This window comes from Myotis myotis, unplaced genomic scaffold, assembly GCF_014108235.1.
Source record: "Myotis myotis isolate mMyoMyo1 unplaced genomic scaffold, mMyoMyo1.p scaffold_m19_p_1, whole genome shotgun sequence".
NCBI lineage: Eukaryota > Metazoa > Chordata > Mammalia > Chiroptera > Vespertilionidae > Myotis > Myotis myotis.
In genome coordinates this window covers 96,872,339-96,900,014 of record NW_023416313.1, presented here as the reverse complement: position 1 = coordinate 96,900,014, position 27,676 = coordinate 96,872,339, and the positions used below count along the sequence as shown (strand labels likewise).

General features: G+C 39.7%; 1 protein-coding gene across 1 annotated transcript in view; it reads left to right on the top strand.

Moving 5' to 3' along the window:
- MALRD1 (MAM and LDL receptor class A domain containing 1) overlaps positions 1 to 27,676 on the top strand; it is a 628,376-nt gene that overhangs the window by 373,901 nt on the left and 226,799 nt on the right. Inside the window, exon 28 of the mRNA XM_036345532.1 lies at positions 9,576 to 9,759. Within this exon, the coding sequence (XP_036201425.1) occupies positions 9,576 to 9,759 (184 nt within the window). The remainder of the gene's footprint in view (positions 1 to 9,575; positions 9,760 to 27,676) is intronic.

Here is a 27,676-nt window from a genome sequence, read left to right as displayed (position 1 = left end):
AGGTGTTCTCCTTGCTAATGGGGTCTTATTGCTTGTAGGATATTTCAGCTGACAGAGCTAGAAATACGTGTGTATATACAAACCTGTGTATATACACATAGTTACACATATTTCTATCTGTAACCATTTGTATCTATAGTAATCTAAATGCAAGTTTATAATGTTTCTACTATAATTCATTGTCACATAGATGATTCTAGCTTTAGCCCTCATTCATCTGTAACCTCTTACTACAAAGGTGAGAAACCTGGTCCTCACTATTATTTATGCATTTAATTAATTTTTCAATTGTGGAGTACATGTATGTGTATAGTGGCTTCAAACTGTTAACCTATATTCTCATGGGAAACCACTTTATAAACTAGAATGCAGTGCTTATATGCAGTTCCTTTGCCTTTGTCTTACAGATTCCATTCATTCCAAATTTACTTAGATCAACACCTTTCTCTTCCAATCCCTTAATGAAATTATTTTATACATTTATAATACATTTAGATTGTTTTGTCACAGTTCACATTCCTTCCTGAGATATTTCAATTTCCTAAATGTTTTTTAAATTGCATACATTAATATTTCAGCTGCCTTAATAGATCACAGACATTGCAGCTTAAAATTGAAGTACTGGTTTTTGTAAAGCCTGGCAATCATTCTTACAAGTAATGAGGAGGAAAGACATGCCTGTACAGGAGTTCCCCTACAGCCCATACTCATTGATCTTTCTAACTCCCTTTTTCCCAGGCTGAAGGAACTCCCTACCCACCCCCAAGGCATTGGTATTCAAGAAAACCTATAGGCTTCCTAGGTGTTTCACAATTTCTGCTTCTTTTTTCCTTCCTTCCTCCCTTCCTTCCTCCCTTCCTTCCTTCCTTCCTTCCTTCCTTCCTTCCTTCCTCCCTTCCTTCCTTCCTTCCTTCCTTCCTTGTCGGGGTCCAACCCCAGCAGGTCCAGGGGTTCCCAAAGGTGTAGACGGAGTCGGCGAAGAAGGAAGGACACGGAGACAGCGTTCAGTTGATCAGCAGCCTAGCCAGGATCTCTAGCCAGGATCTCCAGCCAAGTTCTGGTCTGGATCTCCAGCGAAGTTCTGCTGTTTATTGTTTTGTTACATCCGTATTTATACCAGTTGATTTTAATCCTGTCAATTTCTATTACAAAGGTTAGGGCGTTTCTTATCTCCATTCCAGGGAGTAAAGATTATGTAGCTTAAGCATGACTGTTTGTAGTTAAAGTGATTAACTACCCGCCTGGCACTTAGTTAAGGAGTTTCATCCCCTCCCTAACTTCAGGGAAAAATTCCTACCTGGGGAAACAACCTTTCTAGGAGAGGCATCCCCTCCCTGACTTCAGGGAAAAATTCCTACCTGGGGAAACAACCTTTCTCGGAGAGGTGACCTTGGTTAAAACACACAGCGCTAAGGGGAGCAAACATATTAAGAACAGTATGCTATATACGCCAGGTCCTTTGAAACATATGCTGTGCAGATGTTTCTTTCCTGCAGCGACTGTGTCAAGCAGCAAGGATGGACCGGCTTCCGGCACTTCCCACTTCCTTCCTTCCTTCCTTCCTTCCTTCCTTCCTTCCTTCCTTCCTTCCTTCCTTCCTTCCTTCCTTCCTTCCTTCCTCCCTTCCTTCCTTCCTTCCTTCCTTCCTTGTCGGGGTCCAACCCCAGCAGGTCCAGGGGTTCCCAAAGGTGTAGACGGAGTCGGCGAAGAAGGAAGGACACGGAGACAGCGTTCAGTTGATCAGCAGCCTAGCCAGGATCTCTAGCCAGGATCTCCAGCCAAGTTCTGGTCTGGATCTCCAGCGAAGTTCTGCTGTTTATTGTTTTGTTACATCCGTATTTATACCAGTTGATTTTAATCCTGTCAATTTCTATTACAAAGGTTAGGGCGTTTCTTATCTCCATTCCAGGGAGTAAAGATTATGTAGCTTAAGCATGACTGTTTGTAGTTAAAGTGATTAACTACCCGCCTGGCACTTAGTTAAGGAGTTTCATCCCCTCCCTAACTTCAGGGAAAAATTCCTACCTGGGGAAACAACCTTTCTAGGAGAGGCATCCCCTCCCTGACTTCAGGGAAAAATTCCTACCTGGGGAAACAACCTTTCTCGGAGAGGTGACCTTGGTTAAAACACACAGCGCTAAGGGGAGCAAACATATTAAGAACAGTATGCTATATACGCCAGGTCCTTTGAAACATATGCTGTGCAGATGTTTCTTTCCTGCAGCGACTGTGTCAAGCAGCAAGGATGGACCGGCTTCCGGCACTTCCCACTTCCTTCCTTCCTTCCTTCCTTCCTTCCTTCCTTCCTTCCTTCCTTCCTTCCTTCCTTCCTTCCTTCCTTCCTTCCTTCCTCTCTTATTTCTTCCTTTCTTCCTTTCTTCCTTCCTTTCTTTCTTTCTTTCTTTCTTTCTTTCTTTCTTTCTTGCTTTCTTGCTTTCTTGCTTTCTTGCTTTCTTGCTTTCTTGCTTTCTTGCTTTCTTGCTTTCTTTCTTTCTTTCTTTCTTTCTTTTTCTTTTATTTTCCAACTTGCTGTTTATCAAACCTGTTCTACTCAGTAGTTTCTATAGTATTTCAGGGTTTATATTTGGTGAGGGAGCTAACAATTATTGCTAGTTTGCCATCCTGACAATATGATTTGTTTATATTATCAACAGTCAGCAAAGAATAACAGAGAAGTATCCCATTCAACATTGTAACACACATTGCTATATCTAGAAATAAATTTTAATAGGTCTGTAACTTATTTATTGACAACTATAAAATTTTAGTTAGTGGCATAAAAAGAGGCCTAAAAAAGATATCACAGGGTATCAAAAAATAAATGATATCTTATGGTAAAATAATTCAATATTTAAATATTTCAGTTATTCATTAAATTATTCTAAAATTCATTTGGGAGAATGAATATATGAGAAAACCAAAAGAATAAAAATAATATTAAGGATGAAAATGTGACTATTAAAATGTAACATTAAGACTTATCTGACTCAAGCATACAAACCTTACATCTCTTTAACATATCTTTACTCTCTGTTCAAAGAAGTTCTTTTAACCATTCATTTAGGGTAGTTCTACTGGAGACAAATTCTTTCATTTTTCACTTTTTAGAAAAAGCCTGGGAAGAAAGGGTCTTGGGCTCTTGGGGCCTAATTTGGATGGCCATCTAGGCTCTCTGTCTGGCCTTTGCTATTGGGGTGGGCAGTCAGACTGTAATTTTTCTATGGTGCTTGGCTGTTGTAGAACAATTATTATCTAAATGTTTTCTTTCTGCTAGACTTTCCTTTTTTGGTCCTTTGGCTAAGACAGAGCAGTCTGCGCCTGTTGATATTCCACATTGCCAGATTCTCATGTCCATTTTGGAATATGTGATACAAAAGAAAATTTAGAAAATGCACCACCTATGGTTCCTCAAGTCCTGAAATCTCTAATTAGTCTGCTTGCTCCCCACTTTTTAGAATCTTTTATCCTATATAATAAAATCCTAATGGGCAAATAGACTGAACGGCGGAACGATCAGTTGCTATGATGCACACTGACCACCAGGGGAAAGACGCTTAATGCACTGGTGGTCAGTGCAAGCACCACTCAACCAGAAGCTGGGCTTATGGCTGGTGAGCGCAGCGGCAGTAGCAGGAGCCTCTCCTGCCTCCATGGCAGCACTAAGGACCCCTTGGGGGATGTCCGACTGCTGGCTTAGGCCCGCTCCCCAGGGGAAGTGGGCCTAAGCCAGCAGGCAGATATCTCTTGTGGGGTCCTGGACTGTGAGAGGGTGCAGGCCAAGCTAAGAGAACTCCCCCACCAGTGCACGAATGTCATGCACTGGGTCACTAATATTTATATAAACTAAATATAATGTACAGGAGTTTAAGAAGAATACAGAAATTAAGTCCACTTAGATCTTCCCTGAGCAAAATATAGTGACTTAATAAGTATGATATTGATGGAGGAATATAGAGCAAACTGAAATGGGAATTCTAGAAACAGATTCACAATATGATAAAGAGAAAAACTGTTGGAGGAAAGAGTTGTTGAACAATTGGTTTTAGGAAAATAGACTAATAATTTGAAGAAAAGTTATATATTCACCTCAAACATATGAAACTGAAATTCAAATGGCTATCTAGTATTTTATTAATATAGATCTACAACTTGAAGTGGCTCTAACATTTTAGTATTTTTTATCACTACTCTTTACATGACCCAAAAGGGAAAGAAGAGAATAAAGTATGAGACAAACACACTGCCAAAACAGACAAGTAACATCCTATATAATAAATGCCCAGCAACCATAACAGCAGAACAACCAGAACGACCACTCGACCAGCCACTATGAGGTGCACTGACCACCGCTCAGTCCCTTTACCTGCAGGCTCTGATCACTGATGGTGAATGGGAACCCGGGGTGGGAGGCAGGAGATGTGGCAGCACCAGGCCAAGGCCCCCGCCCTGCTGGTCACCCCCCACACAGAGCATGACTTGCAGTGGGGGTGGGGCCAGCAAGTGGGTGGGAACAGCCAACTTCTTGGTCCCTGGGTGAATGCCAGCGGGGGGCAGGACAGGCAAGTGGGCGGAACAGGCTGACCTTTTGGTCCCTCCCCCTGGCCCGCAGGCTCTGATCACCACAGATGGTGAATGGGGAACCGAGGTGGGTGGCAGCGGATGCAGGTGGCACCAGGCCAAGGCCCCCATCCCACCAGTCACCCCACACACAGAGGGCGAACAGTAGTGGGGATGGGGCTGGCGAGTGGGCGGAACGCCGACCTCTTGGTGCCTCCCCCAGCCATCAGGCTCCCATCACTGGATGGTGAATGGGGAACTGGGTGCGTGGCAGTGGGGCTGGGGCTAGCTGCCGGCAGCTGGCAGCCAGGGAAGATGGCCTTGATAACAGGCTGGACCTAGGGGTCGTATGCATGCACAATTTTGTGCACTGGGCCTCTAGTATAACATAAAAGGATTAATATGCATAATAGATGGGAATTCAATTAAAACTGTATGAAAAGTTAAATTATAAGAAGAGAATATTTTTTCAATTTTTACATTTTAAACATTTTGTATTAATGTGTATTTTTAATTATAGTTAGTGTGGTTAATCACTTCTCATATGTGTACTGCCTTGGGTTCTTGAATTTAACATCCACCATGATACAAGAATGGGCAGTTGCAAAGATGTGACTTTGAATTGAGAGACCTTCCTTTCTCAATTTAAAAAGAATTAAAATCAGAATATTAAGTAAATAAAGCACTGATGTATGTGGAACAAACATTTGGGAATTTATATGTAACTACTTTTTAAAAACTTGCTATGTTTTGTATTTCTGTAGTAATTTTATAGTTATTTACTTTTATGATTCCCTCCTATTAGAGTAATACCATCACAGGGTAGACAGCCTTTTTTTTTTACCTTTTTGTTCCTGGTATGTATTTGGATCTGTATGAGCATCAAATGTTTGCTAAATAAATGAATGACTGGATGGATAAGTCAATAAATAAGTAAGTCTGCATTGCACATTTGGATGAATGCTTTTGATAATTATGGGGCTAAGATTTTATATGTTATATATCAAAGTGGAGCAATAGCAAGTATATTAGAATGATATTCTACAATAACACATCAGTAGGTTAATCCATAGTTGGTTTTTAAAAGAATTGACCCTTATTTTCTTTTCCTAACACATAAAATGATAATGAGTGTATTATTCAAATATCTATAATAATAAAAACATAATATATTAATTAGACCAGATGTCCTTGTAGACAACCTTCCTGGACGAAGCCAGGACTTCATGGGAAGCCCGGGTCCTGGGTGCTTGCCAGCTGCTGGAGGGAAGCTCAGGTCCTGGGTGCAGGAGGGAAGCCGGTTCTGGCAGCTGGGGGAAGGAAGGTCTACTCTTGCATGAATTTCATGCATTGGACCTCTAGTCTTTTTATTAAAAAGCCAGTTGTAAGATTTAAGAAATGGTTCTCCTTTTATTGATTAAAGTGATTACACGATCTTCTTTGATGATTTTTGTTGGAAACCTTTTGAGACATGGTTGATGAGTGGTTCTGTTAACCTCAGAAGCAGGTTGAAAGGAAAAATCAGCAAAGCGAATTAAATTTGTAACTTAAGACAGACTATGAATATTCTTGCTTGTTATATAGCTACGTGTCAGACAGAACCCTTCTACTCTAAGCTTTAATTTAACTAATGATTCCTTTGATTCCAAATCACCAAGACATCACTGAGAGTCAAAGACTGACCTTGAAAATGGCTTCTCTCCTTTAGCCATCCGACAGATCCAAAGCTCCACTAAGTAGGTGTGGATTTTTCATCTTCAGGCGGAAGTTACAAGAGTCTCTGCTTGTAAAGATGTGTTGTTGTTTTGGAAAGGATGTTGAAAGATCTACCTCAGTTGCTTTGTGAAGTTAATTTTAGATGAAGTGATATGGAGTTCTGCTTTCTCTTTGTAACTCAGCAGAGGAAGAGCCACTTGATTGACCTGTGTCTCCCTCAGCAGAACAAGGGTCAGCCATATTATTAACAGTAGATCCCTAAAACATGAAACTGTGAATGCGTAACTCCTTTGGATGTCTTTTTCAAACATTTCGCTTTTTTCTTTAGAAAAAAGAAAATTACATGTATCCGAGTTGTATGCTATAAATCTGTTGAAATATCTTCCTTGATTTCCTGAATGCCATTACGCTAAATATTCTTTATTCTACTGTTGGATTATAAATTTCAAAGCCAGTTTTTCTCGTGAATTCATCATAAGAACAGAGTACTGGACCCTGGGATATTAATTACTTGGGACTAACCATAAACAAAATGTAATATATTTATTTATTTATTTATTTATTTATTTATTTATTTATTTATTATTTATTTATCTTTCCTGTATTTATTATCATGATTTATTAAACATCTAATTCCCAGAGATAGCCTAGGCTCAAAATTAGCAAAGAAAATTGTAGACAATTAAAGCCTTGTCCTTGTGCTCAACTGGTTTATATTTTGTTTTACTAGAGGCTTCATTTTTTTTTTTATCATTAGGGTTATGTTATATGTCATGTCACGTTATATGTACTACATTGGGATTATTCAGATATCAGAATACTATACTACTAGTAGACCAACCTTAGACATTCAGAGGAGATAATTACCTAAGTCTCTTAGAAATTAATTTTTCTTTTATAAATGAAGAACTTGGTATAGAAATAATTATAGTTAGTGCTCATATAATAATAATATTATAATAGAATTTTAAGTAGTCAAAATAATAGAATAATAGAATTTTTGAAATCTGACTGAATTTAGAAACTATCGCTTTTCATCCATGCTCAATTTACTCCACAATTCCTTTATCATATCCATGAGGGATAAGGGATTTTCCCAGCATAGTCCTCCTTTCATCTCTCTTTTCCCTTTCCTTCTCTAAGTTATTTCAGCTCTTTAAAGGCAAGTGCAGTCTCAATAATTAAAAATATGAATAGAAGTTTGAAGGAATATCTAGAGCTATAAATCCAGGATTTCTATAAACTGTTCAGATTCCATAATATATAAAAAACTTTGTATACATGACAGGAAAGGTGGATTGAATTGAGTAGGATATTTTTTTAATATATTTTTTATTGATTCAGAAAGGAGGGCAAAGGGAGAGATAGAAGCATCAATGATGAGAGAGAATTATTGATCGGCTGCCTCATTCATGCTCCACACTGGGGATCAAGGCCGAAATCCAAGCATGTGCCCGACCAGAAATCAAACCGTGACCTCCTGGTTTATTGGTTGATACTCAACCACTGAGCCATGCTGGCCATGTGGACATCTATAATAATAACAGTGTAATATGCTAATTAGACCAGACATCCTTCCAGATGACCTTCTGGATGAAGCCGGGGCTGTGAGGGAAGCCTGACTCCTGGGTACCTGCTGGTGACCAGAGGGAAGCCTGGGTCCCGGGTACCTGCTGGCAGCCAGGGGGAAACCTGGGTCCCAGGTGCCAGAGGGAAGCCCGGGTCCCGGGTGCCTGAGCGAAGCCGGTGCCGACAGCTGGGGGAAGGCAGGCCTACTCTTGCATGAATTTTGTGCATCAGGCCTCTAGTTTTTTAATAATGGCATCTCTGAAAATACAAAACAAAGTTATTTTGACTTCTTCTAGGATTGCTTTTAGGAAACACTGCAGTAGATTAATACTAGTATGTCTGTTTTGATGATGTGCCCTATTTTTCCGTGTATAAGACACCCCATGTATAAGACGCCCCCCCCCCACTTTTCCAAATTTTCTCAAATTAAGAGATCAGTATTTTAAACATTTTGCTGGTTTTCCTCTTAAGGCCTTCTTCTTTTTGGGCATCTTAAGGAGTTGTTCTTACTGTTTTCTCCACTGTCTGATCATACATTCAGTGGGAGGACGTTCAAATTGTCTCTCTGCAGCTCTATTTCCATGCTCTTTTACATAGCTGGTTATATTCAGTTTGAATTTTGCAGAGTTAAGACAATCGCTTACCAGTATTTATCTTTTTATTTTTTGACATCTTTATGGGCTCAGAACGCTCCAGTCCCTGTTGCATCTGTGCACTCTCCACCTCCACCTCCAATTACAGCAAGCATGTCAAACTCAAAGGCTAACACAGGCCAAATAAATGAGGCATGTGGCCTGTGGGCTGTGAGTTTGACATGCTTGAATTACAGCATCAGCTGACATCAGAAACAATAAGAATCATGATTGAAGAAGCCTGTTTGACAAGATGTGGGAAGTTACGCACCCATGCAGCTCCCTCCTCGGCTGACTTCCATATATAAGAATGTCCCTTGATTTTCAGTCTGATGAGTTTAGAAAAAAATAACGTCTTGTATATGGAACAATACAGTAATATACAGTGGGGTCTTGACTTACGAGTGTCCCGACTAACGAGTTTTTCGAGATACGAGCTGTCTATCGGCCGATTTTTTGCTTTGAGTTGCGAGCTAAAATTCGGGTTACAAGCCAGCTTCAGATACCCCACCACTAGTTGTTGCAGCGAACGTCACAGTGAATGCCACAACATCAGCCCAGCATCACGTGTCTCACTCATTCACTTTTTGATTTGACATACGAGTAATTTGAGTTATGAGCTCTGTCATGGAACGAATTAAACTCGTAAGTCAAGGCCCCACTGTATATCACTAGAAGCCTGGTGCACAAATTCTTGCACAGGTGGGGTCTCTTTTCCTGGCCGGTGATTGGGTCCAATCAGGGGGTGGGGGCGGGGAGGGGCTGGCCAGCCCGGAAAGGGGCTGCAGGAGGTTGGCTGGCCAGAGGGAGGAAGCGTGGGAGGTTGGCTGGCCATAGGAGGTTGGCTGTGGGAGCACACTGACCACCAGGGGGCAGCTTCTGCATTTAGCATCTGCCCTCTGGTGGTCAATGCACATCATAGCAACCAGCTGACTGGTCGTTTGTTCGTTATGTCACTTAGGCTTTTATGTAGATAGATAGATAATCAGAGTTTCAATGTTTTTAAATCTAGTTTTCACTGATGAAATGATTGGAAATTATTTTCTATTCTTTTTCTCTTGTGTTTAATTATTTCTCTAATGTAAACTATTTTACTTTCAGACAGAGAAAGGACTATCAAAAATATGGCAAGAAAGTAAGCATACTTCTGGTGATCAGTGGCAAAAGGCTGTCATCCTGCTAGGAAAATTAAGACATTTTGAAGTTATGTTCCAAGGTATCAGAACAAGGGATCTAGGAGGAGGAGCTGCAATTGATGACATTGAATTTAAAAACTGTACGACTGGTAAGTTTCTGAAAGCATTTCCATTTGGAAACACACTTATAATCTAGCCTTTTTGTCTTTGTTTCATATGTATAAAGTGTTCTGCTGCTATATATTCAGTACATAAATAAAAATAAATTTATAATTTGATTTCATAATTATTGAACCTACACTTGAATGTTAAGAGGTAGTATTTTTTTTACTTGTCAATTGCTCAAGTAATGTCTTCCTTCTATACATCCCCTTTCTAACATGCAGAGGTGTTTTCCTTTGAATTACTTATTTTCAACATAATTTAAAGTGTAGGCCTAATATTTATATACATTTATCTACTTTAAATAATTTGAGATGAACCTTCTTGATTACAAAGCTAGTAGTTGGTGAATATATGAGAAATAAGTTCAACTAGGTATAATTCAAGCAGAACTTGAGTTGAAGTCTCTGCTTAGGGGATTTAAGAAGCCACTCTAGCCAGTGAACAGCAACTTGCAAAACTTTGCTATTTATCATGCTTCTAAATGTGAAGTCTAACTATACATAGATTTTTCTTACAAAAATACCTAGAAAATGTAAAAAATAATTATAAATACATTTGTATATTTTCATAATTGGCATAGTTCTTTCTGAGGAACTATTCCATCTGCTTTCCAAAGTAGTGCTGTGTGATGTATACTGCTAACGAGAGATATGCCTTCTGTGATTTTCTACATGAAGTCACTTAGAGGTAAGCCCCAGGGACTGAGAGCTAAACTTGAATGCTATTAGTTATATTGTTGCTCTCATATTAAAATATGACTTCACTGAAGCAGTTAAAAACATGACTTTAGTTTTTGGTGAAGTAGCATCTGCTCTTTTCATGACCAGGGCTGCTTCAAAGGATTCTGCTTAGAAGTCAGTTCGGCAGTTTGATTTCCCCCATTATGTTTCTTGGAACATGTTACAGAAAGTCAGAATCCATGCCCAGATGATCTGGAGCACAGAGCTCCAGGTATCTTTGTCACACAGGAGACAGGGTCTGGCTTAGGGAAGAGGCTGCTGGATAACGGAGAGGTGGGTCCTGAACTATAATCGTGCAAAGGTATCGTAGAAGTCACGATGTGCTGCTTCAGCTCCTTCCTGCTGACTTCCCTAGAAATATGGTAAATTTATATTATAGTTGTTAATCACTCAACCTACCTCTGCTTCTAGCAACATAAACATGTTTTTCCAAAGCATTTTTGAATATTTTAGAAAAAAAGAAGCTTTATTAAGCAATAAAGATTCCGTTCTTCTCAAGGGAAGGAGAATGATTCCTAAATGGTTTGATTCGGGACAGAAGAAAGCGGAAAATTATTCCAGCTTTGACAGGATTCATTTAGAAGTTTACACTGTTTCCTCCCCTATTTATCTTGAAGTCCTGTGAAAATTTACGTGATTATAGTTAATTTTGTTCAGTTCAATCCAATGCTTAGTTTACTAATTCTTTAATATATTTAGTGATAAACTATTATAGTTCTTTCTATGTCATAAATGATAAAGGCAAATTGTGGTCACTGGTAGGTGAAGTAAGCAATTGTATATTAAATATATTTTAGGAAAAATTAATTGTTTTAATAGACCAGCTTGATATAAATAACGAAGATTTTCAAATTATATATGAATCAAGATAGAAAGCAAAAGAAAAGCATTATGAAAAAGTTTGAAAAACTAAGCATGGAACTGAAAAGCAATGATCCATTAGTTTGTTTGTTTTTAATAATTAATCATCACACATATGATTATTTCTTTTTAAAATTTAATATTATTTTTTCATCACCATTTATCCTCTCTATGTCCACTCCATATACCAATAAACTGTCAGTGCTGTGAAGTATGGCTAAGGAGAAACAGTTTAGAATATGTTACCCTAAGTTATGTTTTACTATTGCAATTTAGAAGAGAATGGTAGTTGACAAAACACCCCAAAATCAGAGAAGCACTACAGAATGGTGATTAAGAACAAGGAGTCTTGAGTCAAACTCTCTGTGTGTGGAATCTGGCTCTTCCACTGTCTATTTTGGGTGTGTTATTTTGGGTGTGGTTTTTTTCACTTTGCCATAGTTTTGTTATCAATAAAATGGGGATGGTAGTAATGATACTTCCATCATAGATTGCTGTGAATATGAAATCTGATAATATAAATGGATCACTTAGAATAGTCTTGGAACATAGTAAAATTTATATACTTTACTGAGGCCCAGTGCATGAACTTGTGCACAGGTGAGGTCTGGCCGGCCTGCCCCTATTGGGGCCAATCGAGCTGGGCTGGCAGGGGGGAGGCAATGCAGGAGGTTGGCTGGCTGGCCCCAACCCCAATCAGGGTGGGGAGGCCCGATCAGGGATGGAGCCAGCCGGGGGGAGGGGCCACAGGCAGTTGGTGGTCTGGCTCCACCCCCGATCCGGGTGGGGGAGCTGATCAGGGGTGGGGCCAGCTTGGGGGAGGGGCCAGGGGCAGTTGGCCAGCTGGCCCTGGCCCCTGGTCATACTCCCGGTTGACTCCTGGTTGAGGGGACAATTTATATATTAGCCATTTATTGTATAGGATTGCTGTAATAATCATCATTATTATTTATTTTGCCATATTTTTAAATAGTGCTCTATTCCCTGTATTAGCAAATCAACTCAAATCATATGCACATAATTTGTCATGAAAATCTCTCATGTAATTGTTGCTGTTTCCCATTTGAAATGAAAGTTAAAATGACAGTGTTCATTTCTCTGTCACATCCTGCCAATCACAAAAGACTGCATATTACATGATAACATTTATATGGAATGTACAGACTAGCAGATGTGTAGTGATAGAAAGTAAATTAGTGGTTACTTAGGACTAAAAAATATGGATTTGGGGAATGACTATTATCGAGTATGGGTTTCTTTATGGAGTAAGAAAAATGTTCTATATTTTATGGTGATGATACAAAACTTCATAAATATACTAAAACCATTACATTTTAAATTTCATATGGATTAGGTTAGTGGAATGTAAATTGTAAATTATCCTATCTAATAAAAGAGAAACATGGTAATTAGCGTACATCCGCTACCCTTCCCATTGGCTAATCAGGGCAATTTGCAAATTAACTGCCAGCCAAGATGGCGGCCGGCAGCCAGGCAGCTTGAAACTAACATGAGGCTTGCTTGCTTCAGTGACTGAGGAAACCAACATTCCCTGCCTGCCTTGCCGGCCTCTGAGCTTGCAGTTTGAAACATTGTAACAAATATAGAAACCAAACAAAACCCCAGAAACCTGCTTTCAGTGAGCCGGGATCTCAGAGCTGGAGTTGATACAGTGTTTCGATTATAGAACCGAAACAAACCAGATACCTGCTTTCAGCAGCAGAGGCCTCAGAGCTGGAGCCAGAGCTAAAGCTGGCCCAGAATAAAAAAAAAAGAAAAGAGGAGCAGTTGGGAGCTTCAGTCACCCGCCAGCCTGAAAACAGCCCTCAGCCCCTCACCCAGACTGGCCAGGCACCCCAGTGGGGACCCCCACCCTGAAGGGTGTGTGACCAGCTGCAAACAGCCATCATCCCCTCACCCAGGCTGGCCAGGCACCCCAGTGGGGACCCCCACCCTGATCCAGGACACCCTTCAGGGCAAACCAGCTGTCCTCCACCCATGCACTAGGCCTCTATCCTATATAGTAAAAGGGTAATATGCCTCCCAACACCAGGATCAGTGGAGCCATGAGGCCTCCTGGCACCGGGATCGGCGTGACAGGGGGCAGCGCCCAAACCCCCTGATCGCCCTGCGGCTCTGCGTGTGACAGGGGACGGGGCCACAACCTCCCTATCCGCCCTGCTCTGTTCGTGACAGGGGAAGGCGCCCCAACCCCCTGATCAGCCCTGGTCTGTGCCTGATAGGGGGGAGCTCCCCAACCCCTTGATCACCCTGCTCTGTGTGTGACAGGGTGCAGCGCCCCAACCCCCCCCCCTCCACGGGCCCTGCTCTGTGTGTGACGGGGTAGAGCCATAACCTCCCCCATTGGCCCTGCCCTGAGTGTGACAGTGGCGGTGTCCCAACCCCCTGATCAGCCCTGCTCTGTGGGTGACAGGGGGCGCTACCTCAACTCCCCTATCGGCCCTACTCTGTGAGTGGCAAGGGGGAGCTCCCCAATCGCCTGATTGACCCTGCTCTGTGCGTGATAGGGTATGGAGCCCCAATCCCCCTGATGGGCCCTGCTCTGTGCGTGACAGGGGGTGGCGCCGCAACCTCCCCATCAACCCTGCCTTGAGTGTGACAGGGGGCGGTGCTCCAACCCCCTATTGGCCCTACTCTGAGCGTGACTGAGGGTGGCATCGCAACTTCCCGATCCGCCCTGCTCTGTGCATGACAGGGGGCGGCGCCCCAACTCCCCAATCGGCCCTGCTCTGAGCTGGACCAGGGGCTGCACCTAGGGATTAGGCCTGCCCTCTGCCACCCAGGAGCAGGCCTAAGCCAGCAGGTCGTCATCTCCCGAGGGGTCCCAGACTGCGAGAGGGCACAGGCCGGGCTGAGGGGACCCCCCCGCCCCCGAGTGCACAAATTTTTGTGCACCGGGCCTCTAGTAAATCAATAAAGCTGTTAAAAATAAAGAAAGAAATGAAGGAGAATTCTGGAGAGATGGTAGTGGTGGTGTCAGAATAGCTTTTGGATTTTTAAAAGTCCTTATATCAAAACAGTCAGAGCACCTAGTAAGCAAAGTCAATAAGCATTGAAACCTCCAAAACCTACAAGCTAATGGAGACAAACTGGCAATAGCCTCAAGTCCTGTGTGGTATTTATGTCTACAAAAGAGAAGACAGGAGAATCACAATAGAGCTGAGAGGCAGAGATTCACTAGAAAATCAGTCAGACAGTTTGAAAATGGCAGCTAAAATTGGGAGGGATTTTACCCACTTTGAGAATGAATGGGCCCAAGTGGTCTATGGGAGTTGGTGGGACTGGAGCAGTCCAGCTACTGTGCACTCGCAAAATGAATCCACCAAGATTCCCCTCCAATACAGCAGCCCATGTTCAAAACCAATACAAAAAAATTAAAAACCAAATCAAGCACCACTGGGAGTGGATTCAAAATTGAGTAGACCAGGGACAGATGAAGGAAAGAGAAGACCACATCAAAGTGGTAGAGGAGAAATGAGCCAGGAAATCTCAAATGCAAATCATCATATTTGTATAGATTTATTTAAGTTCTATAGACTTTGATACTCATCACCTAACATTGCTCATACCATTTTAGAGCCTCAGTTTCCTTGTTTCCAAAATGACAGGATCATAATAGATGAGCTCTGAGATTTTCATAGAATTGACAACTCTAGAATCCAGCATATTTTTCATACTGAAAATATATCATTTTACACAATGAGAATTCAACGTATTTTTTAGTTTTTAAATAAATTTATTGGGGTGGCATCCTATATAATAAAACCCTAATATGCAAATCAACCAAATGCAGAAAGACAAGCGGAATAACTGGTCTCTATGATGCACACTGACCACCAGGGGGCAGACACTCAACGCAGGAGCTGCCCCCAGTTGAGCGTCTGTCCCCTGAGAGGAAGGCAACCTATGGTGGTGATTGGGGGATGGAGCCAGCCAGCAGGCAGCGCCAAGCCACCAGCCAAGGCCAGTGCCAGCAGGGACCCCCTCACCTTCATCCCACAGATGGCCCTGATCGCTGGCCAGGCCTAGGGCCCCTACCCTATATATTGGGAACAGTCTCTTAGATTTAAAAATTAAAACCTGGCAAGACTACTCTAATACTGAAAACACTAGATGACGCAGCGATGACTTGCATGGACTCTGGCTTCCACATTTTGTGGTCAGCCCTGATTCTGACACTTATAACTGTGTGACAAAGCCAATTACTTAACTTCTCTCTGCTTCAGTTTTTCCACCCATAAGATGGGAGAATAGTACTACTGCCTCAGAAGGATCATGTTATGTACTACTTTTTACAATCAGGGCAAAAAAATGTAGTTGCCCATACAACTGCAAAATGCCTTTCACCTGTATGAAAAGTATGGTCACTGGTGCATGCAGCGTCCCAGATTGCAAGAGGGATGTCCAACTGCCATTTAGGCCCGACATCTCCCCAGGGGTCCAGGATTGTGACAGGGCATAGGCCAGGCTGAGGGACCACACCCCCACCCCCTGTGCATGAATTCTGTGCACCATGCCTCTAGTTCAGGGGTGGGCAAACTTTTTGACTCGAGGGCCACAATGGGTTCTTAAACTGGACCGGAGGGCCGGAACAAAAGCATGGATGGAGTGTTTGTGTGAACTAATATAAATTCAAAGTAAACATCATTACATAAAAGGGTACGGTCTTTTTTTTCAATAGTTTTATTCATTTCAAACGGGCCGGATCCGGCCTGCGGGCCGTAGTTTGCACATGGCTGCTCTAGTTAGTTAATAAAGTTATATAGGTTTCAAGTGTACAATCCTATGATACATGATCTGTATATTCATGGTGTGTTTACCACCCAAAGTCAAGTCTTATTATCACTCTTAATTTGGCCCCCATTAACCTTTACAACCCTCCCTCCCCTCTGATGTCCATCATATTGTTGTCTGTGACTATGAATTTTTGCTTGTTTACTTTTCTTGTTTGCTCATTTGTTGCTTTCAATTTTAAATTCCATATATGAATGAAAGTGTATACATGCTTCTTGACTTTTTCTGCCTGACTTATTCCATGAGAGCAAAGCTTAAAATTGATTAAGAATAAAAGTGGAAGAAAGAAAAGGATATATATAAGATATATATTTGGTAGTTATCTACTTTACCTGCAAATAAAAAAGCTGTTTGAGCTTCATATTTATTTTTTACTTTCCATTAAAAAACTTACAACTGGATTTAAAATATAATATTTAGTACATGGCTAAAATAAGATAGATATATTCTTTTTATTTCTTTGCATTCTGGTGCTATCTTCAATTTACTATCAAATTTACTGTACTTTCTTCAAAAATAAAAATGAAACCAAAGAATAGACATATTCTTTTGTCTGCCCACAGAAACATTAAAAAGCATATCTCCTTTTTGGACAAGTTAACAAGGAACCAAGTAACTTATTTATAAAAAAATATGCGAAATATTATGAAATTGGTATATTTTTTAAAATTCAAACTGATTTTAAAATAGCTTGCACAAAAATCGCAAATGCCACTATCATTCTATAGAGCAGAGAAATAGGAGGATAACTTATATGAAAAGAAAAGGAATATTCCATCATTGTAATTATAAATGTGATAATTCTAAATTTAAATGGTTAATCAATTTTCAATCAGAACATTATTTATTAAATATAGTAATTCACCGCATTCTTATTGTGTTTACTATTAATACTAAGTAGCATTTCTGTCACTTCTGCCACAAGACCACTGTGCAAATCCTAGCTTACCCATTTGCTGTCCGCTCTGTGGTTTTGGGCACAACTTGCCTTTGTCTCATTTTGTCAGCCAGGAAATGGAACTGACACTGCTTCCATCTCATAGAGTTCTTACAAGGATTAAATAATTTACTTTACATAAAGTGCTTGAAGAATGCATGAGATATAGCAAGCACTGAAAATCTGTTGACTAAAACTAAAAATGAGCAACGATAGCAAACAACTTGACATTGTTTTAGGCACAATACTTTTTATGTCAGTGTTGAAGATCAGGTTCTGTTCTATTGAGAGGTTATTGATCGCATAGGCTGAGGGAAGCTCTGTGCAGTGCACTAATGCACAAGTCCTCAGAGCCGTAGGGAAATGCGTGTTGTGCACAGTGTTTGCTTTATTTATTTTCTATTTCACCTTTTAAGACCCTTTCTTGACTCCTGGCGTTTCCTCTCCTTCCCCATGTGCTCACCCTACCCTCCCTCCACCCGTCTTATATTTCCACGACTGGTCTTTGAACTGTCTCCAAGACACTGGTAAACCTGGTGACTCATGTGGGAGCCAATCCTATCTAATAATAGACAAAGATTCAAATTGACCATAGCTTCGCTACGCCCACCATTGGCTAATCAGAGCAATATGCAAATTAACCGCCAACAAAGATGGCTATTAATTTGCATACATAGGCGTGAAGCGGCGGAGCGAAGACTGAAGGCGGCTCTGGCCAGAGCAAAGGCCTGGGTCCCGGGTGCCGGAGGAAAACTGGTGCCGGCAGCCAGGGGAAGGGAAGGCCTATTGCACCAATCTTTTCATGCAACAGGCCTCTAGTAATGATATAAGATGTTGCCTTTTCCATGAAAAACCTAGAAGATCCAATTGAATGATGACCAGTTTTCAGTTCAGTGAAAAAGAAGTAATTTAGGGAGTAGAAAATGCTTCCAGAAGTCAATAAAATCTTCTAAGTAAACAATAGCTACTCAGTCTCTCTCTAAATTCATACAGATCAAAACACATCATGCTCCCCAAATAATCCTAAATGTGAAAGGAAGGAAATAACTTGGGAATAAAATAAGAGAAGCCAGTGCCATAATTTTAGGTGTCTAGTACATTGTCTTCACACATAGCCTGAAAAGACATCTTTTTTATTATAACTACTTTCACACCTTTCATCTTTTCCCCTTAAAACTGTATGTATGGCTCCTGAGTGTCCTTTAAACAGTAATTCATCTGGAGTGAAAAATAGTGGCTTGATGATAATGATTTCAGGGCAGCCTCACTCTGGATTTGAATTGAACTTTCGAGATCACAAAACAGTGATTGCTGTATATAAAGCTCACGAATGCATAAATCTATAAACAGAACCCTGTAGAGTTTGATTTCAAAACTTACCTTCTTCACTTAGTTTGATGAAAAGCTGTAGTTCTGCTCAACGTATGTGTTCCAAATGTTGCATTTATATCTTTCACAATTCTCTTTAAAAAATAATTGCCAGAAAAGGGGGGGAAGGGAAAATGGTAGGTAGCACTATATAATTCACATATGATGGAAGAATAGGATGGATAGATAGATGGATAAAGGGACAGATGGGAAAATGAATTAGTAGAAACCATTTATTCAAATCTTGTTGTATGTGTGAAAATTCAGAACAGAGCAAGTTTCTGCCTTCATTGGGTTACGTTCTGGTGACAGATGCAGACAATAATGTAATAAGCAATATTGTGTCACATAGTGACAGGCATTATGAACGAACTAGGGTGAAAGTGATGGAAAATGATTAACCTGATTAGAGTGGTCAGAAACGGCCCTTTGGAAGATTACAGATAAGCAAAGGCTTCGATGAAATACAAGGGAACCATGCAAACACCGCGGGGAAGAGCACCCCCGGCCTCAGAACTGGTGAGGCAGGTTGACCGGGAGGGGAGCGCCTTTATGAGTCAGAAGAAAACAAGGGGAGGGAGAAAACGAGGCCACATCATGCAGAGCTTAGTCGTCAGAAATGGGTTAATTTCAAAATAGATAAGGAACTCATACAACTTAACAAAAGGAAGACAACCAATCCAATTAAAAAATGGGCAAAGGACCTAAATTGACACTTCTCCAAAGTGGACATACAGAAGGCCAAGAGACATATAAAAAAAAATGCTCAAAGTCACTGATCATCACAGAGGTGCAAATTAAAATGACAATGAGGTATCACCTCACACCTGTCAGAATGGCTACCATCAGTAAATCAACAAATGATAAGTGCTGGTGAGGATGTGAAGAAAAGGGAACCCTAGTTCACTGCAGGTAGGAATGCAGACTGGTGCAGTCACTATGGAAAATAGTATGGAGTTTCCTCAAAAAATTAAATATAGAACTGCCATTTGATCCTGTGATCTGACTTCTAGGAATGTATCCTAAGAATCCTAAAACACCAATCAGAAAAAATACATACACCCCTATGTTCATAGCAGTGCAATTTATAATAGGTAAAATCTAGAAACAGCCTAAGTGCCCATCAGTAGATGAGTGAATAAAAAAGCTGTGGTACAGCCTGTCCAATGTGACTCAGTGGTTGAGCATTGGCCCATGAACTAGAAGGCCATGGTTTGATTCCCAGTCAGGACACATGCCTGGGTTTCAGGCTTGATCCCCAGCAGGGGGCATGCAGGAGGCAACCAAAGGATGTTTCTCTCTCATTGATGTTTCTCTCTCTCTATCCCTTTCCCTTCCTCTGTCTAAAATCAATAAAAATATTTTTTAAAAGCTGTAGTACATTTACACCATGGAATACTATGCAGCTGTAAAAAAAGAAGGATCTCTCACCCTTTGAAACAGCATGGAGGGACCTAGAGAGTATTATGCTAATCAAAATAAGCCAGTCAGAGAAAGACAAGTATCACATGTTCTCACTTATATGTGGAATCTAATGAACAAAATAAACTGATGAACAAAATAGATCCAGAGATATAGAAGCATGGAACAGACTTGAATCTCAGAGGAAAGGTGGGTGTGGGTGGGTGGGGAAAGATTACCTGGGGAATTTATATGTGTATATGCATAGTCCATGAATACAGACAATAGTGTGGTAAAGGCCTTGGAGGGGTGGGTGAGGAGTGGAGAGAGTTAAGCAAGCAGACTCTGGAGTCATTCTTCCTAGGTTTAAAGCCTGACTCTGTCACTTATTTGTTTTGTGACCTTGAATAGACACCTATCATCTGGGTGCCTATTTTATTAGAACAATAACAAAAAGAAACGACCTTTAATGGTAGCTGTGAGGACTTAGCAAGTTAATATATGCCTGAGTTTTGAACAGTAACTCTTCATGGTACTTACTCAATAATTGTTAGTTATGATTATCATCATCATCGCACTATTTAAACTTTAGTACAACTCTGAAAAATTGAGATACGAAGAGGTTACACTGAATAACAGCAGCCAGGTTGATTTCCTTACTGATGTTAATTGGCACTGAAACTTTTAGCCATATTTAATCATAATAGCATAGAACAGTGCTGAAATCATGATTAACGTTGGGGTAAAAGCAGTCACACAGTATCTGCCATATTTACTTTGTCAATAATTCAAATGCTCTTCAAAGAAAACAGACATATTGCTCACAGTGGAGTGTTTTAGTAACACTAATTGAAATATTTTAAAACATTGTAAATCTTGATTTTTAAAAAATTAATGTTCAAACAATCCTCATTTTTACAGATTTATTTTATTTTGGATTCAGAAATTTTTTCAGTAAGAGAAGGGAAAAAAAGAAGCTAAGCCTTATATACAAATATTGTAGAACTTGAGCCCAATCCAGGTCATAGTAGTTTCTTTATCAGATTATAAATGACTATTTTTATTCTAGGTTTTCTCCTGCAATGCACCTTCCATACCTGAAGCTAAAGTATTCTGCCAAGAATTGTCAAAATTTGTTAAATATAATCTTTATTTAGAGCCAATTCATATATTTAAATTAAACGTGATACTATAAAATAAACTTTATTTATTGGCTGGGTGTATGCCAAATGGTTCCTCAAGTGAAAAAATAGTCTTATTTGACATAACTACCTTACATTTCTGCAAATGCCTTTTATTTCTTAACAAAAGATGTTGTTGTGTTTAAAAATACCCTCATTCTGGGTGATAGATTTATTTGAGGTGACATTGGATAATAAGATCATATGATCTCTCTCTCTCTCTCTCTCTCTCTCTCTCTCTCTCTCTCTCTCCCTTCCTCCCTCCCTCCCTTCCTCCATCCTTTTCTCCCTCCCTACCACTGTACCAGTCTCTTTAAAAATCCATGGAAAAACTATCCTTGGGTGAGGATTAAAAAAATAATAATGATAGTAAAAATAAAATAAATGTTTTTGAAATTTGGAAGTTATTTTGTTGTCATATAATCCAGTTGATCCTAACTAACACACGATGTAATTTCTTATATTACATAGAGAAACATTATTTACAATTAGAGCTATTATAGACTCATACTGCAAATATATAGAGAGAGCTCTATAATTATCCAACATTGTAGCACAGAAAGCAAATACATTTGTTGACTTTAAGGACATTTTATGAGGATTGCGGTTGCTTAATTAATGACCCCCCCCCCCCAAATCACGACAAAGATATCAATCCTTTGCAGGTGTTTTTAAACTAATGCAGTAAGAGAGAGAAGTATGCTTAACTTTCAGATTCTAATATGCTAAATAAATTAAGAAAAAGCTTCTCGCATCCCTGGCTCCAGCCTTGTGGGGAAAGAAGTCAGGGAAATAAAGTTGGCACTAAACAAAATTCAGAACCAAAAGATGGAGAGAATTCTTGTGGTATCAACCTCTGCTTTCAGTAATTGCCAGCTATTACCCTCACTTTGCTTTATTGATTGAATTGATTTGAGACAGGCCTCAGGCAAGAAGCCTCATTGCAGTTGTCAACCAATAACAATCTACATTAAGACTTAGAGCCAAGTTATTTGCTTACTTTTAATCAGAGATTAGATTCTTAATCCTTGTCCCATGCTCATATTTTAAACAATAGGACTATGTAATTGGATTTCTTATTATATCTTTAACCAGCTTTTTTAAATTAAAAAGTCAAAGCTATGAATCTATGTAATTACATTACCATTGCATTTAGAAAATATCAGATATTACTTTGTCTTCCAATAAAATTGATAAAATTTGCATTTATGTCAAAAAGCTCTACATTTAAAGTTTTAATTATATAATAATACACTGCATATTATAATATTATATGTAATTATAATCAAATTAATATTATACAATGATCTAATTCTATTCATAATTAAATAAAAATAATCATATTCATTTTAGAAAGCCTTAAATAACCCTTGGAATATCCCTAATGAAAGCTACTGTAATTCTGAATGTTAACATTATCTTCAGTTTATATGATTTCTAATTATAACTTGTCTCAATTACACCAAACATTTTCACACGTAATATCTGGGTCAGTAAGATCATTGCATTGAGAATTTGTGACAATATTGCATTTCAATTTTTACTGAACTATATTTTACTATTTTTCTCAATTCAAAGTTAATATTAATATTTATCAATAAGAAATAGAAAATTTACATTTCTGACATACCTTTTTTTATTATACAGTTGAAAGATATGCTTATCAGTTCTGAAACAAATATTAAGACATATAAGCTACAGGTGTACTTAAAATTAGTAGATGTGGAACTTGAGAAATTTATGTCCTGTTGGATCAAACATAAAGAAATATGTTTCAATAAAATATACATGCATAAATACAAAGCCAGGGCCAGAAACCAATTTTCCTGTCCATTGAATATAATGGAACATGCACACACTCATACACAAAGAGGTATATATGAGTTTCTGAAAAGCAGTTTTTTGAATAATCCACAAGAAAAGGGCTGATGGGAAAATAGGGTTTGGGCAAGCCACAATGAGCAGAGGTAACTAAATTATAGAGTACTAATATAAATAATAGCAACCATAATATAAATCCTGACACAGCTGAAAGCATTACATGATTCTAATACATAAAGAAACTTTTCAGTAATATATTACTTTACCTAGAAAGGGAAGGGGTAGGGTGGAAGGCAAGGAATCTTAATGAAAGGGAGATATAAAAAAAAACAACAACTAAGAGCTGTTGAATGATGGAGACCAAGGAAAAGTGACCAAAGTTTGGAAAACCCATTGGACAAAGAGTACTTCTGTCAGGGAGCATGTGGAGACGCAGCCATGACCACTGGTGAGGCACCCTCTGCAGCCCTGTCTGTGCTCTCCCCTGGCTGTCTGTGCTCAGCTGCTTTCCTGTTTGCATCTGCTGTGCCTTGGTGACACCAGACATTATTGTAGTGGGAAAATCATGTAGGAATCAACACAGCTTCTGTGTTGTATTGACCTAATTCCTTCATCGATCAGTTGCGTACAAACTTCATGTTTTATGAAAACATGCATTGGATATGTCATAAGACAACGGAAGGACACTAATAAATATTGAGCACCTAGTGGGTGCCAAGATCAAACCAGAGCGGCACACACATTATCCCTCCCGAGGAGGGAATGGTGTTTAATACAGAATGGCACTTAAAGGATATGAGCACAATAGGAGCACTTAAATTGTCTGGGAGTTTACCTCAGAGGAGGTGGTAAATACAGTTTTAAATGGTTGATTAAAAGGTCATGAAGGAGCTCAGAAAACAAACAAACAAACACAAAAATAAAACAACAAACAAACAAAAAACTCATTATAGTTTGGATTTATGTCAAGTAGTTTACTTTTGGTTTTTTAATTTTATAGATTTTAATACTAATTTATAGGAAACCTCTAGGTGAATTGGGTCTAGTTTAATTGACAATGGCATCAGACATAAAGGGAGTTTAATTATGGAGATGAGGTGTTGGGTCCAAGTTCTCCTGCCAGGGACTTGACCTGTTTGGATGCTGGGAATTGGAAAAAGACACCACAGCCGTAGGAAGGTGGGCCATGCTTTATGGCAAACACAGCAGCCATTGCAAACACAGCAGCCCCAAGGCAGCCGCCAGCTGATCAGTACCACATTCTTATGCTAACTCAGACACCCTGGCGGCTTCTTGCCAAATAGTGACATCAGTTTTACATAAGGTAAAGGTGCACCTGCGCGGTGCGTACTGTAAAACTGCTGTGTCATTGCCTTTGCACATGTGTGTGGCGCATGGGCTTTCAACATCCGCATACTCTGCAGGTCCTCAGAGGAGGAATCTCAGGAAACTGAAAAAGAGGGAACTTGAGCTGTGACCTTCCTGTGCCTCTTATCTTTTTAAATTGCTCCTCCCTACACATCTACATTTCTGTCCCTTCTCTCCTGGAACCAGCTTTCTCTGCTTCAGCACATATGGGCAGAAACATGACTGCACCACAGGATTCAAGAGTCTTTAGGCCCTGCTGGCGTGGCTCAGCGATTGAACGTAGACCTATGAACCAGGAGGTCATGGTTCAATTCTGGTCAGGGCCCTTGTCAAGCCCCACCAGGCGGGGTCGCAGCCTCAGGTCCCGTGGCCCAGTGCTGGGTGGGGGGGCGCAGCCTGAGGTCCCCGTCAAGCCCCACGGGTGGGGGGAGGGGCAGGTTGGGGGAAACGCAGCCTCAGGTCCCTGCTGATTGTTTCTTAAGGCTCATTATGGGAATTCAGCCTCTGCTTAAGGCTCATTATGGGAATACAGCTATCTTGTATTATGGAAACACCCTGCCTCTGCTGTGGGCACTGCCATCTTTGTGGCAGGGTGATGGTCAATTTGCATATTCCCTCTTTATTATATAGGATTAGCCAAATTTTGTTGCATGGTCAAATCAAAAGGAAACGTAGGAAATGTGTCTATTCAAAATTAAGGTAGAGGGCCCGGCTGGTTTTGCTCAGTGGTTAGAGTGTCAACCCACAGATTGAAGGGTCACAGGTTCAGGTTCAATTCTGGGTCAAGGGCACATACCGCATTAATCTCTCTCTCTCTCTCCCCCTCTCCCTCTCCCTCTCCCTCTCCCTCTCCCTCTCCCTCTCCCTCTCCCTCTCCCTCTCCCTCTCCCTCTCTCTCTCCCTCTCCCTCTCCTCCCTCCCTTCACTCAATGGGAAAAATAACCTCCGGTGAGGATTAAAAAGTATACAAAACAAAATAAACTAAGGTAAAAGAAGGGAATGGGTATTTGTTTAGAGAACAAATAGCCTACTACAAGCTCTCACTAAACAATTTCTCAGCCTAAGAGTATACAGAATTATCACTTTAATATTTATCGTCAATTAAGAATGAGCATTAATATGTAAATTTCCAGTGGCAACTCTTCACTCAGTGTTCTTTACTCTGTTTCTCCACATGCTCGCTATTACGGTTGCTTATTGCTTATTTTCACCGGCATGCTTGTTATTGGTCATTCACATTTCTCCTTTGCAGACTAGCCCATTTATTTCCTTCCAGAAATTTCTGAACTGCTAGTTGTTTTCTTATATTGATTTGGACATGCTCTTTCTTTGCTAATTATATAAATGCTATTTTATAAGATATGTTGTAAATATGATTTTCTTGCTTTTCTTTTTCTTTTTATATTTTTAAAACTGAACTTTTATATTGATTAGAGAAAGAGAAGAAGAGAGAGAGAAGGAGACATTGATTAGTTGTTCCACTTACTTATGCATTCATTGGTTGACTCTTATATGTGCCCTAACCGGGATGGAACCCACAGCCTTGACATACCAGGATGACACCACCAGGGCCCTTTTTATATTTTTATAGAATACATTTTATGTAATTTGTTTCATTAATATAATCGAAATTTTACTCTATGGGTTTGTCTTTATCACTAGGCTTAAGAAACGCTCTGAGATAAAATGTTCTTCATACTTTCTTTTTATCTTTACATTTTAGTGCTAATATTTAAATGTCCTTGAGCCATACATATTTATTCACCAGATTTTGTCTAACTAATAATGCTTTATACTTTTGGTTGAGCCTTCTTCCCAAGTCCTCTACCAGAACAACTCACCACAAGTTAGTTTTGTGATTTTTTTCTTTACATGTTGGCACGTTTTACTATTTTAATTATTTTCTATTTTATTTTGTTGTCAATTGCACTGAGGGAACACCCTGGATTCATTTTAGTTGTTTATCTTTAATAGTTAAATAGGATTCTCTTAATTGTCCCACTCTGATGGAAACTAAATGTGAAATTCATTGATTACCCTGATTATCAAGGACTCATAGGGATTCATTTGGCAGAGGGATGCTTTCATTTTCTTTATTGCTTTAAATATAAACTTAGTCCAAAGTATTATGAGGCTCTTTTTATCTGTATTAAAGCTAAATGTGTTGGTTGAGCTAATAAAAAAGAAATTAAAATATTAAGAAATTAATAATTTTATTCACTAATTTTTTACATGTTAATATATTTCTAAACCATCTTTAATGTTAGTTATTTTATGCCTATGTATAATTTTATAAGAACTCTTACCATTTGCAATGGCATGGATGGAACTGGAGAGCATTATGCTAAGTGAAATAAGCCAGTCAATGAAGGAAAAATACCACATGATCTCACTCATTCATGGATAATAAAGACCATTATAAACTTATGAACAATAATAGATACAGAAGCAGAGCTGCCTCAAACTGATAGTCAAACTGCAGTGGGAAGGCCAGGGAGGGTTGGGGGGCAGGAGGGAGGTGGGTAAGAGATCAACCGAAGGACTTGTATGCATGCATATAAGCATAACCAATGGACATAAGACACTGGGGGATAGGGGAGGCCAGTGGATTGTCAAGGGTGGGGAAAAAAAAAAAAAAGGACACATATGTAATACCCTTTGTAATACTTTAAGCAATAACACAATAAAAAAAACTGTAAAAAAAGAATAAATAAATAAAAATAATAATTTTATGAGTTTAGTGATTGATTGAAAGTTATCTCAATAGTTATTAACTGTCGTAAGCACATTGAAATGAAGCTGAGTGGAATGCAGCCATCTCTGGGCTTTGGATGCAATTGCCCAATAAGCTGTAGCACATTAGCCAGAAACCATGAGAACACAGGTCTTTGTAAAGCTAAGGAAGCCTTCGATGCGAGGTAAACCAGCGATGGGTAGCCTCAGTGTTTAAATGACCTGAAAAAATTCAGTTTTTTAGTTGCCTGAGATCCAAGAAAGTCCATTTCCAGAAATCAATCCACTCCCTGCCTGATTTTATACCCTTTTCTCTCATTGGTTCTGACACTAATGTTACCCACCGCCCATTATGACAGATGTATTTCTTTGAAGAGGCAAAAATTGTTTTTCTTCATTCTGGCTCTCCTTCAGTCTCTCCATCGCTCACTTTTTTTCTCTCTCTCTCTGTTTTGTTTTGTTTTGTTTTCTCTTGTTAAAAAAAAAAATGTTCACTTTCTATCGTGAAATGAATCAGTGATTGAGGTTCTCAATCCTGGCAGCACATTAATATCTCTGGGGGAGATTAATATAATATCTCTGCCCAAACCCTATTCCAGACCATTTAAATCATTATCTCTGGGTATGGGGTAAAGGCAACCACATTTTTTAAAGCTTCAGGTAATTCTAATTTTCC